General features: G+C 41.3%; 1 protein-coding gene across 2 annotated transcripts in view; it reads right to left on the minus strand.

Annotated features, from left to right (window-relative positions):
• The window catches only part of rasgrp3 (RAS guanyl releasing protein 3 (calcium and DAG-regulated)), a 29204-nt gene that overhangs the window by 3720 nt on the left and 12984 nt on the right, over positions 1 to 12500 (minus strand). Inside the window, exons 7-15 of one of the 2 annotated variants that reach the window (XM_047157895.2) lie at positions 12363 to 12482; positions 11013 to 11288; positions 10729 to 10809; positions 9438 to 9551; positions 9067 to 9182; positions 3789 to 3936; positions 2390 to 2426; positions 1575 to 1718; positions 1065 to 1432 (exon numbers count right to left, since the gene is read on the minus strand). In XM_047157895.2, the coding sequence (XP_047013851.1) occupies positions 1065 to 1432; positions 1575 to 1718; positions 2390 to 2426; positions 3789 to 3936; positions 9067 to 9182; positions 9438 to 9551; positions 10729 to 10809; positions 11013 to 11288; positions 12363 to 12482 (1404 nt within the window). The remainder of the gene's footprint in view (positions 1 to 1064; positions 1433 to 1574; positions 1719 to 2389; positions 2427 to 3788; positions 3937 to 9066; positions 9183 to 9437; positions 9552 to 10728; positions 10810 to 11012; positions 11289 to 12362; positions 12483 to 12500) is intronic. The other variant, XM_017475725.3, reaches the window with a different exon arrangement.

Here is a 12500-nt window from a genome sequence, read left to right on the forward strand (position 1 = left end):
GGGTTCTTACTAAAGTCTCTGTTTAGTCCTCAAACGCAAAATACAGAACAAATTGTCCCGTGCATACTCCTTGATAAGTTCCTGTCATTTGTTTGTCTCGAGTTACATTTCTGAGATGTGGAACCCAATCAAATCAGACGAACTGATGAGAAACTGCGCTTAATTATACTGGGTTATTTCCAAATAAAGATCAGGAAGGCAGTCAGAGATCTTCAGAGCGTGACGATCCCAATTCTAAAGACGCAGAGTTGCTTTAATGTAACGACATGGCTTCCACCTGCACTGTTATCAAACAGCACTGCATCCAGCACGTCTTATTGTTTTCCCTGATTAACTACAACTACAGCGCCATGTTTCGACAGTGCTGGAAAACACTGCGCCTACTGGTGAGAGTTACATTTACGCTTACATTTATTCATTTAGCAAAAGCTCTTATCCTAAAGTGACTTACACATGAGGAAATACAAGCAAACTGACTGGACAGGGCAGCACAACTGGGTTTATATATATATATATATATATATATATATATATATATATATATATATATATATTATGCTCCAAAAGTTTAATGCACATACTAAATGGAGGTCATGAAATCATAACGTGTGTGCAGGGCGTATGTGATTTTATCACGCTTTTAATTGGCTACTTTGAGTTATTTAATTAATAAAATAATGCTAATAACAGCAATGACAAGAAAACTATGAAACATGAGATTTGGAATATTTGTTAAACTAGCTGATGTTCTGGTAAAAAAAAAAAAAAAAAAACACAAAAAAACACGGACTTGTCTCAAAAAGCTAAATATTTAAAAAATTTAATTATTTTTAAAAAATGTCTTCTATCTTTCTTTATATAATAACTCATAAATATGTTGAGTACACGATTAAAAACGATTCAATCCTGTAATCCTGTATAATATAATATAATATAATGTGTAATGTACTGAAGGAGATATTTCTAGACTCTTTCATATGAACCCATTTTTAAGCCTTGTTAGTGTCAGGTTGAGAAACTCAGCTTAAGTGTACATCATCGATACAGAAACAGAACCGGGTCACCTTGGCATCCTGGGTGTAATGGCGATGCAAAGGCGTGACCCCGTTTCTTTCCTCCTCCTCCAGTTGCTTGTACGATTCTCTCCTCTCGTGGCCGCTGGTCTCGTTTTCCCAGCGAGCGAAGCCTTTGTTTTTAGAGTTTTTGCGATGTGGCCTGCACCTCATCTTGGGGAAAGTGTGTGATCCGGAGCCGGACTCGCTCCAGGCGTTATCGGGCCACAGGGGATCAGTCTGAGTGGCCTGACTCGTCGTGGCTCTCTGGAAGCGAACGGAGATCCTCTGAGCAGAACCCGTCATCAGAGTGATGGATTTGGGTTCTGAATGAGAACCTGAAGGCGACACGGCGGGAAACTCGAACACCTCGTCTTCACCTGGAGAAGAAATCACGAGACAGGTGAGGTCAGCACAACTGGATTTTCAGTCTTTAGTATTTGAGAATTTTTTACGCTGTCGTGTTGTATTGTTCATTGTTGTGTGTGTGTGTGTGGGTGTGTGTGTGTATTAACAGCGTACCTTTGGAGGTGGGCAGGGTGGGGCTGCTGGGTAACGAGCTGTGAGCTCCGGGGGAGACGCTGCAGAGCGAGGTGGAGCGCGGAAGTCTCCTACACGCTAGCACCAGCAACTCTCGACACTGTTTATGACAATTAACACCACAGTCTGCAAGAAAACACAGGCAGAGTGTTTATTTTTCTAACACCAGGTGTCGTGAGTGGTATTGCCGCTTAATGTTCATCAGAAAACCGGTCACTTTTCCAAAAGATCTCAAAAGAACACAAACACAGGACAGTTCTCTGTGGAAACGTAGTGATCCTAGGATCTAAAATGAAAACGTATCAGAACGAGAGCATTAATATAAACCTGCGCTACTGTCAGAGCTGCTGTTATAGAGAACTAATCACCACCTCCTGACCAATCACAGTCCAGGACTCAGAGCGCCGTGGTATTCCAAGATATGGGCAAATTGATCAAATATTTATTATTTTGAAATTATCATAAAATAAATATAAGATTATTCGGCTGTTTTGAGATGCGTTTCATTCACGATTTCATTTGGATCTTTAATTTTTTTTTTTTCTATCTGCAGATTAAAATGCTTTAAATGACAAGAAATGATCTGCTGAGATTGCATGAACAAGTCTGTTTAAAGCTTGAAATGAGTAGAAATGCCTAGAAATAAGTTTAAAATAAGTTTAATAATCATTTCACTTACTAAAATCTGCAGTCTGAATGCAAAACAGGTTTCACAAGTTTGCAATAAATCAGTCAAATGGTGCCAAAAGTGCGTTTATTTATACAGTGAATGAGTGAAATAAAGAAACGGAGCATACCTTTGCACTTGTAGCCCTGTTTAATAATCCCCCAGAGCTGAGAAAGCAAGCAACAGAGAGGGAGAGGGAGAGACAGAGAGAGAGAGAGAGAGAGAGAGAGAGAGAGAGAGAGAGAGAGAGAGACAGAGAGAGAGAGAGAGAGAGAGAGAGAGAGAGAGAGAGACAGAGAGAGAGAGAGAGAGAGAGAGAGGGAAATGTGAGAGTGTGAGTGCTTTAAATATAATGATGATAAATATTATGCTGATTTTAAACACAGCACTTTGATTAAGTACACATCTAAAACAAAACGCAAATGAAAGAAAACAAAAACAACAAGCAGCATTCATGCGACCTCGCACACAATTGTGCAGACAGGTCTTAAGGTGATATGGTCCAAATTTAATGATGTTTGGGTGTGATTTGTAGGAGGAGTAGTGAAAACACCAATCAGATTCAAGCATTTTCCACATCATTGTTATTTCCGACCTCTAGGTGGCGCTGTCATGAAGTTTACTGCGTAGCTTCGGGTCGTAAAAGCGTGACTTCATTGTCGGATGTTAGCTTGTTACAAGGGAACGGTTCCGAAACTTTTGTGATAACTTTTGTGTGGATTGGTCTGAAGATGTTAGGAGCCAAATTTGGTGAAAACTTGTAGGAGGGGTAGCGAGAAAAAACAAAACAATTTACATTCAAAAATTTAATTAGGCGGAAATTGACGTCATGAGGTCCATTGAACTCAATGTGATCCAAAGAATCTAGGGACACCTAGATGGAATTGAAATTTTGGCAAGACTGTCAAAAAGTTATGGGGGAAAATGTACTTTGAAATTTGGCCAAACTTTGACCTGTGGGTGGCGCTAGAGGTTTAAGAGTTTGGGGCCCAGATTTGGTGTAATTGTAGCTGAATGTGTCCTGAAGCTGCCTGCCAAATTTCACAATATTTTACCACACGGTTCTATGGGCTGCCATAGACACCCTAGCCAGCATGATAATAATAATAATAATAATAATAATAATAATAATAATAATAATAATAATAATAATCCGAGGAAAAACAATAGGTGCCTTGTACCGCTGGAGCTCGGCCCATAATAATCTGTTCTCTTACAGACCAAAAAAATCTGCTTCAGAAGGTCATTCAGGCCTCCGGGGTGTAAGGATGGAGGGTATAATCACTCAGTTTGTTATCTGGCTCTGGATGTAATCTAATAATCTGGTGCATCTGGTGGTTTTATCATTTGGACATTTGCGACTGTGCACAGATTTATTTGTATAAATCTATTTGTTATACGTTAAAAAAATCCTCTGAGATTCTTAAAGGTAAAAATTGACGGCAGCGTACCGTCCTGCTGAGTCATGTGGTGTAAATGTGAGTTCACTGAGCTAGGCTGCTGGAACCGTGTGTAAACGTGATGCTTACGAATCCAGCGCAGTGTTCACAGAAGGTGGGCTTCAGGTACGTCATCTCCTGAAAGTTGTGGATGAAACCCGGCCCCATTTTACACTGCAGCACAGGATTAGCGCGCAGGAAATACGCCATCATCTCATCCTTGCTGATCAAGCCGTCCCTACGCACACACACGAGCACAGAGAGTGAGACAGACAGACAGGCACACAGACAAGCAAAGAGAGTGAGACAAACAGACAAAGATGTACAGAAAGATTGAGACAGACAGATGGACACACAGACAGACAGAGACAGGTAAAGAAAGTGAGACAGACAGACAGAGACAGGCAGAGAGAGAGTAAAACAGATAGAAAATGTTAGACAGATGGACAGACAGAGACAGGCAGAGAGAGTACGACAGACAGACAGACAGACAGACAGACAGACAGACAGACAGAGACAAGCAGAGAGAATTAGACAGACAGAGAAAGGGACAGAGAGTGAGACAGAGATGGGTAGAGAGAGTGACAGACAGAGATGGGTAGAGAGAGTGAGACAGAGATGGGTGGAGAGAGTGAGACAGAGATGGGTGGAGAGAGTGAGACAGAGATGGGTAGAGAGAGTGAGACAGAGATGGGTGGAGAGAGTGAGACAGAGATGGGTAGAGGGAGTGAGACAGAGATGAGTAGAGAGAGTGAGACAGAGATGGGTAGAGAGAGTGAGACAGAGATGGGTAGAGAGTGAAACAGACAGAGATGGGTAGAGAGAGTGAGACAGAGATGGGTAGAGAGAGTGAGACAGAGATGGGTAGAGAGAGTGAGACAGAGATGGGTAGAGAGAGTGAGACAGAGATGGGTAGAGAGTGAAACAGACAGAGATGGGTAGAGAGAGTGAGGCAAACAGACAGATATGGACAGAGAGAGTGAGACAGACAGAGAAACAGATGGACAGACAGAGACAGGCAGAGAAAGTCAGACAGACAGACAGACAGACAGACAGACAGACAGAGAGGTTTTCATTTGAACAGATTCAGATTTCACAGTGTTCTATTTTAATATTTTCAATCATTTAAAAAATATTGCTAACTGTTATACCGTAACAACAACAACAACAACAACAACAACAACTATAATAATAGTGCAATGTCTCAATCATTGCTTGTACACTCTGGTGTATTTGGCCATAAAACACAATTCTGAAAGCAAATAAATAACTACAACACGTGATTGTGTGTGTTGCGTGTGTTGTGTGTGTTGTGTGTGTTGAGTGTGTTCTTTGTATTGAGTGTTAAGTGTGCTGAGTGTGTTGTATGTGTTGAGTGTGGTGTGTTGTGTGTTGAGCGTGTTGTGTGTATTGAGTGTATTGTGTGTGTTGAGCATGTTGTGTGTTTTGTGTTGTGTGTATTGTGTGTGTTGAGTGTGTTGAGTGTGTTGTGTGTATTTAGTGTATTGTGTGTGTTGTGTGTTGCGTGTGTTGAGCGTATTGAGTGTATTGTGTGTATTGAGCGTGTTGTGTGTGTTGAGTGTGTTGAGCGTGTTGAGCGTATTGAGTGTATTGTGTGTATTGTGTGTTGATTGTGTTGAGCGTGTTGTGTGTGTTGTGTGTTGTGTGTGGAGTGTGTGTTGTGTGTGGAGTGTGCTGAGTGTGTTGAGCGTGTTGTGTGTTGTGTGTGTTGTGTGTGGTGTGTGTTGAGTGTGTTGAGTGTGTTGTGTGTTGTGTGTGTTGTGTGTTGTGTGTGTTGTGTGTGTTGTGTGTGGTGTGTGTGGTGAGTGTGTTGTGTGTTGTGTGTGTTGTGTGTTGTGTGTTGTGTGTGTTGTGTGTGTTGTGTGTGGAGTGTGCTGAGTGTGTTGAGCGTGTTGTGTGTTGTGTGTGTTGTGTGTTGTGTGTGTTGTGTGTGTTGTGTGTGGAGTGTGCTGAGTGTGTTGAGCGTGTTGTGTGTTGTGTGTTGTGTGTGTTGTGTGTGTTGATTGTGTTGAGCGTGTTGTGTGTGTTGTGTGTTGTGTGTGTTGTGTGTGTTGATTGTGTTGAGCGTGTTGTGTGTGTTGTGTGTGTTGTGTGTTGTGTGTGTGTTGTGTGTGTTGTGTGTTGTGTGTGTGTTGTGTGTGTTGATTGTGTTGAGCGTGTTGTGTGTGGAGTGTGCTGAGTGTGTTGTGTGTTGTGTGTGTTGTGTGTGGAGTGTGTTGATTGTGTTGAGTGTGCTGAGTGTGTTGTGTGTTGTGTGTTGTGTGTGTTGTGTGTGTTGATTGTGTTGAGCGTGTTGTGTGTGTTGTGTGTTGTGTGTGTTGTGTGTTGTGTGTGTTGTGTGTTGTGTGTGGAGTGTGTTGATTGTGTTGAGCGTGTTGTGTGTGTTGTGTGTTGTGTGTGTTGTGTGTTGTGTGTGGAGTGTGTTGATTGTGTTGAGCGTGTTGTGTGTATTTAGTGTATTGTGTGTGTTGTGTGTTGAGTGTGTTGAGAGTATTGTGTGTGTTGAGCGTGTTGTGTGTGTTGTGTGTTGTGTGTGGAGTGTGTTGAGTGTATTGTGTGTGTTGTGTGTGTTGTGTGCGTTGTGTGTTGTGTGTGGAGTGTGTTGAGTGTATTGTGTGTGTTGTGTGTGTTGTGTGCGTTGTGTGTTGTGTGTGGAGTGTGTTGAGTGTATTGTGTGTGTTGTGTGTGTTGTGTGCGTTGTGTGTTGTGTGTGGAGTGTGTTGAGTGTATTGTGTGTGTTGTGTGTGTTGTGTGCGTTGTGTGTTGTGTGTGGAGTGTGTTGAGTGTATTGTGTGTGTGGAGTGTGTTGATTGTGTTGAGCGTGTTGTGTGTGTTGTGTGTTGTGTGTGTTGTGTGTTGTGTGTGGAGTGTGTTGATTGTGTTGAGCGTGTTGTGTGTGTTGTGTGTTGTGTGTGTTGTGTGTTGTGTGTGGAGTGTGTTGATTGTGTTGAGCGTGTTGTGTGTATTTAGTGTATTGTGTGTGTTGTGTGTTGTGTGTTGAGCGTGTTGTGTGTGTTGAGTGTGTTGTGTGTGTTGTGTGTTGTGTGTGTTGAGCGTGTTGTGTGTGTTGTGTGTTGTGTGTGGAGTGTGCTGAGTGTGTTGAGCGTGTTGTGTGTGTTGTGTGTTGTGTGTTGTGTGTTGTGTGTGTTGTGTGTTGAGCATGTTGTGTGTGTTGTGTGTTGTGTGTGTTGATTGTGTTGAGCGTGTTGTGTGTTGAGCGTGCTGAGTGTGTTGAGCGTGATGTGTGTGTTGTGTGTTGTGTGTTGTGTGTGTTGTGTGTTGTGTGTGTTGTGTGTTGAGCGTGTTGTGTGTGTTGTGTATGTTGTGTGTGTTGTGTGTTGTGTGTGGAGTGTGTTGAGTGTTGTGTGTTGATTGTGTTGAGCGTGTTGTGTGTGTTGTGTGTGTTGTGTGTGTTGTGTGTTGTGTGGTGTGTATGTTGTGTGTGTTGTGTGTTGTGTGTGGAGTGTGTTGAGTGTGTTGTGTGTTGTGTGGTGTGTATGTTGTGTGTGTTGTGTGTGTTGTGTGTGTCGTGTGTGTTGTGTGTTGAGCGTGTTGTGTGTGTTGTGTGTGTTGGTGTGTTGTGTGTTGTGTGGTGTGTATGTTGTGTGTGTTGTGTGTGTTGTGTGTGTTGTGTGTTGTGTGTTGTGTGTGTTGTGTGTGTTGTGTGTGTCGTGTGTGTCGTGTGTGTTGTGTGTGTCGTGTGTGTTGTGTGTTGAGCGTGTTGTGTGTGTTGTGTGTTGTGTGTTGTGTGTTGTGTGTGTTGGTGTGTTGTGTGTTGTGTGTGTGTGTTTGTTGTGTGTGTGTGTGTTGTGTGTTGAGTGTGTTGTGTGTGTCGTGTGTGTCGTGTGTGTTGTGTGTTGAGCGTGTTGTGTGTGGAGTGTGTTGTGTGTGTTGTGTGTTGTGTGTGTTGTGTGGTGTGTATGTTGTGTGTGTTGTGTGTGTTGTGTGTCGTGTGTGTTGTGTGTTGAGTGTGTTGTGTGTGTTGTGTGTGTGTGTGTTGTGTGTTGAGTGTGTTGTGTGTGTTGTGTGTGTGTGTGTTGTGTGTTGAGTGTGTTGTGTGTGTTGTGTGTTGTGTGTGTTGTGTGTTGAGCGTGTTGAGTGTGTTGAGTGTGTTGTGTGTGTTGTGTGTGTGTGTGTTGTGTGTTGTGTGTGTTGTGTATGTTGTGTGTGTTGTGTGTTGTGTGTTGTGTGTGTTGGTGTGTTGTGTGTTGAGCGTGTTGTGTGTTGTGTGTGTTGTGTGTCGTGTGTGTTGTGTGTGTTGTGTGTTGAGCGTGTTGTGTGTTGTGTGTGTTGTGTGTTGAGTGTGTTGTGTGTGTTGTGTGTGTTGTGTGTGTTGTGTGTTGTGTGTTGTGTGGTGTGTATGTTGTGTGTTGTGTGTCGTGTGTGTCGTGTGTGTTGATTGTGTTGAGCGTGTTGTGTGTGTCGTGTGTGTTGTGTGTTGAGCGTGTTGTGTGTGTTGTGTGTTGTGTGTTGTGTGTTGTGTGTTGATTGTGTTGAGCGTGTTGTGTGTGTTGTGTGTGTTGTGTGTGTTGTGTGTGTGTGTGTTGTGTGTTGAGTGTGTTGTGTGTTGTGTGTTGTGTGTTGATTGTGTTGAGCGTGTTGATTGTGTTGAGCGTGTTGAGTGTGTTGTGTGTGTTGTGTGTGTTGTGTGTGTTGTGTGTTGTGTGGTGTGTATGTTGTGTGTGTTGTGTGTGTCGTGTGTGTCGTGTGTGTCGTGTGTTGAGCGTGTTGTGTGTGGAGTGGTGTGTGTGTTGTGTGTGTTGTGTGTGTCGTGTGTGTTGTGTGTTGAGCGTGTTGTGTGTGTTGTGTGTGTGTGTGTGTGTGTTGTGTGTGTTGTGTGTGTTGTGCGTGTTGTGCGTGTTGTGTGTGTTGTGTGTGTGTGTGTGTGTTGTGTGTTGAGCGTGTTGTGTGTGTTGTGTGTGTTGATTGTGTTGAGCGTGTTGTGTGTGTTGTGTGTTGTGTGTGTTGTGTGTTGTGTGGTGTGTGTGTTGTGTGTGTTGTGTGTGTTGTGTGTGTGTGTGTTGTGTGTTGAGTGTGTTGTGTGTGTTGTGTGTGTTGTGTGTGTTGTGTGTGTTGAGCGTGTTGAGTGTGTTGAGCGTGTTGTGTGTGTTGTGTGTGTTGTGTGTGTTGTGTGTGTTGGTGTGTTGTGTGTTGTGTGTGTTGGTGTGTTGTGTGTTGTGTGGTGTGTATGTTGTGTGTGTTGTGTGTGTTGATTGTGTTGTGTGTGTTGTGTGTGTTGTGTGTGTTGTGTGTGTGTGTGTGTTGTGTGTTGAGTGTGTTGTGTGTGTCGTGTGTGTCGTGTGTGTTGTGTGTTGAGCGTGTTGTGTGTGGAGTGTTTGGGACTCACTGATCTTTATCTAACACACAGAAAGAATCCAGGAAAGGAAAATTGGCCGCTATGCTCTCGAAGTCCTCCTGGGAGATGTATCCGTCGTGGTCGTGATCGTAGTTCCGGAACACGGACTGTACGGGAAAAACTCATCAGAAATCCTAGTGAATTCAATTTCTGTTCAGGAAGCAGCATCACTAATACGCAGCTTTCTCCCCATTAGCCGACAAGCTGTCAGAATTCTGCAATCTGATGCATTTTTTTGATTTTGGATGACTTTAATACTTTAAATATTTGAAAATGTGACATCTCTCTGTTTACACCGGACTGTTTTCTCCACATATCCATCGTCTGCATTTTTTAAATCAATAAAAATAACAGCATCTTACGTCCACCACTTTGCGGATGTGTTTGTTGACGACTGAAGGATCGGGTTTAGTCGTCACTCCTGAAGCCCAGTCCAGAGGAGCGTGAGTTTTATTCGGCGTGGTTGGAGAAGTAGGCTTCAAATAAACAAAATGATTATAACACAGATTATAGAGGAAATTCCAAATAGCACATTTTCAAACTCCAGTACAAATTCGAAACAGATTTCAAACTTATATTGAAGCGCCACATGAATGTCAAACTTCCAGATTAAAAACTTTACAAACTACCATTTAAATGTGAGTTTCCAAACTCAAATATAAATATACATTTTTTCCAAATAAATCCCAAACTCCAATTAAAATTCTAAACTGAAAACTTCAAACTCCAATATACAGTCAATTTCAAATATATTTTAACTCAAATTTAAATTCCAAACTCCAAAACCTAGTTCAAATAAATCCAAAACTCCAACTGATAATAAACTAAACTATCATTTTAATTTCAAACACAAATTAAATTTGCACCTCCAATTTAAATTCCAAATTACAATTTAAATTCCCAACTCCAATTTAATTCCAAACTACAAATTAAATTCCTAACTGCAAATTAAATTCCCAACTCCAATATAAATTACAAACTACAATTAAAATGCCAAACTACAAATTCAATTCCAAACTACAAATTAAATTCCCGACTCAAATTTAAAGTCCCAACTCCAGTTGAAATTCCAAACTACAAATTCAATTCCAAATGACAATTTACATTTCCAACTCCAATTTAAAGTCCAATTTCCAATTTAAATTCCAAACTACAAATTACATTCACAATTCAAATTTAAATTCCTGACTCCAATTTAATTCCAAACTACAAATTCAATTGCCAACTACAATTTAAATTCCAAACTCCAATTTAAATTCCAAACTACAATTTAATTTCCAAACTTCAAATTAATAACTCCAATTTAATTCCAAACTACAAATTCAATTGCCAACTCCAATTTAAATTTCAATCTCCAATTTAAATTCCAAACTACAAATTTAATTCGCAACTCAAATTTACTGTCCCACCTCCAATTTAAATTCCAAACTACAATTTAATTCCAAACCACAAATAAAATTCCTAACTCAAATTTAACGTCCCAACTCCAATTTAAATTCCAAACTACAAATTCAATTCCAAACTCCAATTTAAATTCCAACAAATTTAGCTGCCCTTCACCAAACTGACGGTTTTTACCATGAGAGAGAGAGTGAGTGTGTGTGTGTGTGTATGTGTGTGTGTGTGTGTGTGTGTGTGTGTGTGCGCACGCACCACAGATTTGGTGTTTCGTGGCTCTCGTAGTAAAGACAGCTCATAAATCTCATCTTCAGTGTAGTAGAGATCCAGTGAAAGCTATAAATAAAGATAAAAAAGGTTAAAGAAATATAAAAAAAAGAGCTATTGTGTAATAGAATAATAATTATTCTTCTTATTTTTTAATAAGAAGAATATCCCCCCATCGCCCGACCACATTGGACCTAAGTGATATTAGTGTTTGCTACGTTGCTACTTTGCTAGTGCACTTAGTCTGGAGGACCCTACAGTGAGTGACCTACAGCCAGCAGGTAGATGAGGTCCATGTTGGGCTCGACGTGAGCCGCTGAGCTCTGTAACGTCATCAGCTCTTTAAACGTGATGTAGAGCTGCTGCATTTTCACCAGGTTCAGTTTGCTCTCGTCGATCCAGTCAGGAAAAACCACATGCACGGCGATCAGGTCCTTCAGGTGCACGCCCAGGATGGGGATCTTGAACCCCTCACACTCGCTGTAGGCTTTACGGTACGCGCTGTAGTTCCCCTTCGACGACACCAGGTCCGTCATCTCACTCCAGATCTGCTCCCGATGGAAAGAAGAAAAACTGAAGTGACTTATGAGCTCTAAATAAGGTTCAAACAAAGGGTTTATCAGTGGTCAGTCTTTAAAAATTTCCAAACAAACTTAAATTCAAAACTTTCCTAACTGCTGTTTTTTAAAATTAATTCCAACCTCCAATTAAAATTCCAAATTGCAAATTTCCCAAACTCCAATTTAAATATCAAAAATTACATTCCAAATTTTGATTTAGAGATCAAATAAATTCCAAATTCCCTTTGAAATTCTAAACTATCATTTTAATTGCAAATTCCAAATATCAGTTAAATTTATTTAAAACTTTTCAAATTCTAAATCGTTACAAATTCCAATCTCCAAGCTTAATTACAAACAACAAATTAAAATTCCAACTCTAATTTAAATTCCAAACTGCAAACTTTCCAAACTCCAAAATTGACTTTAAATATCAAATTCCAATTTAGATTTCAAATAAAGACCAAACTGATGAACTCCACCTGACATTAGTAACAATAATTCTAATTGCAAATTCCAAAAAAACTGTTTTAATTTCAAACTGTACAAGTTCCAACTTAAATTCCACACTCATCGCGTATCCCCTATAAACACTGCTGACAGGAAGTCCAACTAGCAGTAATTGCAAATTAGCATCTATTGGGGATTTGGTGCTTGGACCCTAAAATTGCTGTTTGTGACTCTTATTTTTATCTTCATTTCCGTATCACTTATCCTACACAGGGTCGCGGGGAGCCTGCAGCATGAGGCGGGGGACGTCCTGGACAGGGTGCCAACCCATCACAGGGCACAATCACACATACATTCACACCCTACAGACAACTGGGACATGCCAATCAGCCTACAGCACATGTCTTTGGACTGGGGGAGGAAACTGGAGTACCTGGAGGAAACCCCCGCAGCACGGGGAGAACATGCAAAAGGGCAGATGCGGGAACCGAACCCCAAATGCAGGAGGTGCAAGGCAAACATGCTAGGGCAAACGTGCCCTGTTATTATTATTATTATTATTATTATTATTATTATTATTACTACTACTACTACTACTACTACTACTACCACCACCTTGGTGACATCAGCGCTGAGGTGTGCGTGAGTTTCCTTCAGGCGTGAGATGGAGCTGTGACTCAAACCCCCGACCACCGCCATGAGTGTGTTGAAGTTCTGCAAGTGAAGAAGTTTCTGAAAGAGAGAGAGAGA

Source organism: Ictalurus punctatus, chromosome 9, assembly GCF_001660625.3.
Source record: "Ictalurus punctatus breed USDA103 chromosome 9, Coco_2.0, whole genome shotgun sequence".
NCBI classification, from domain to species: Eukaryota; Metazoa; Chordata; class Actinopteri; order Siluriformes; family Ictaluridae; genus Ictalurus; species Ictalurus punctatus.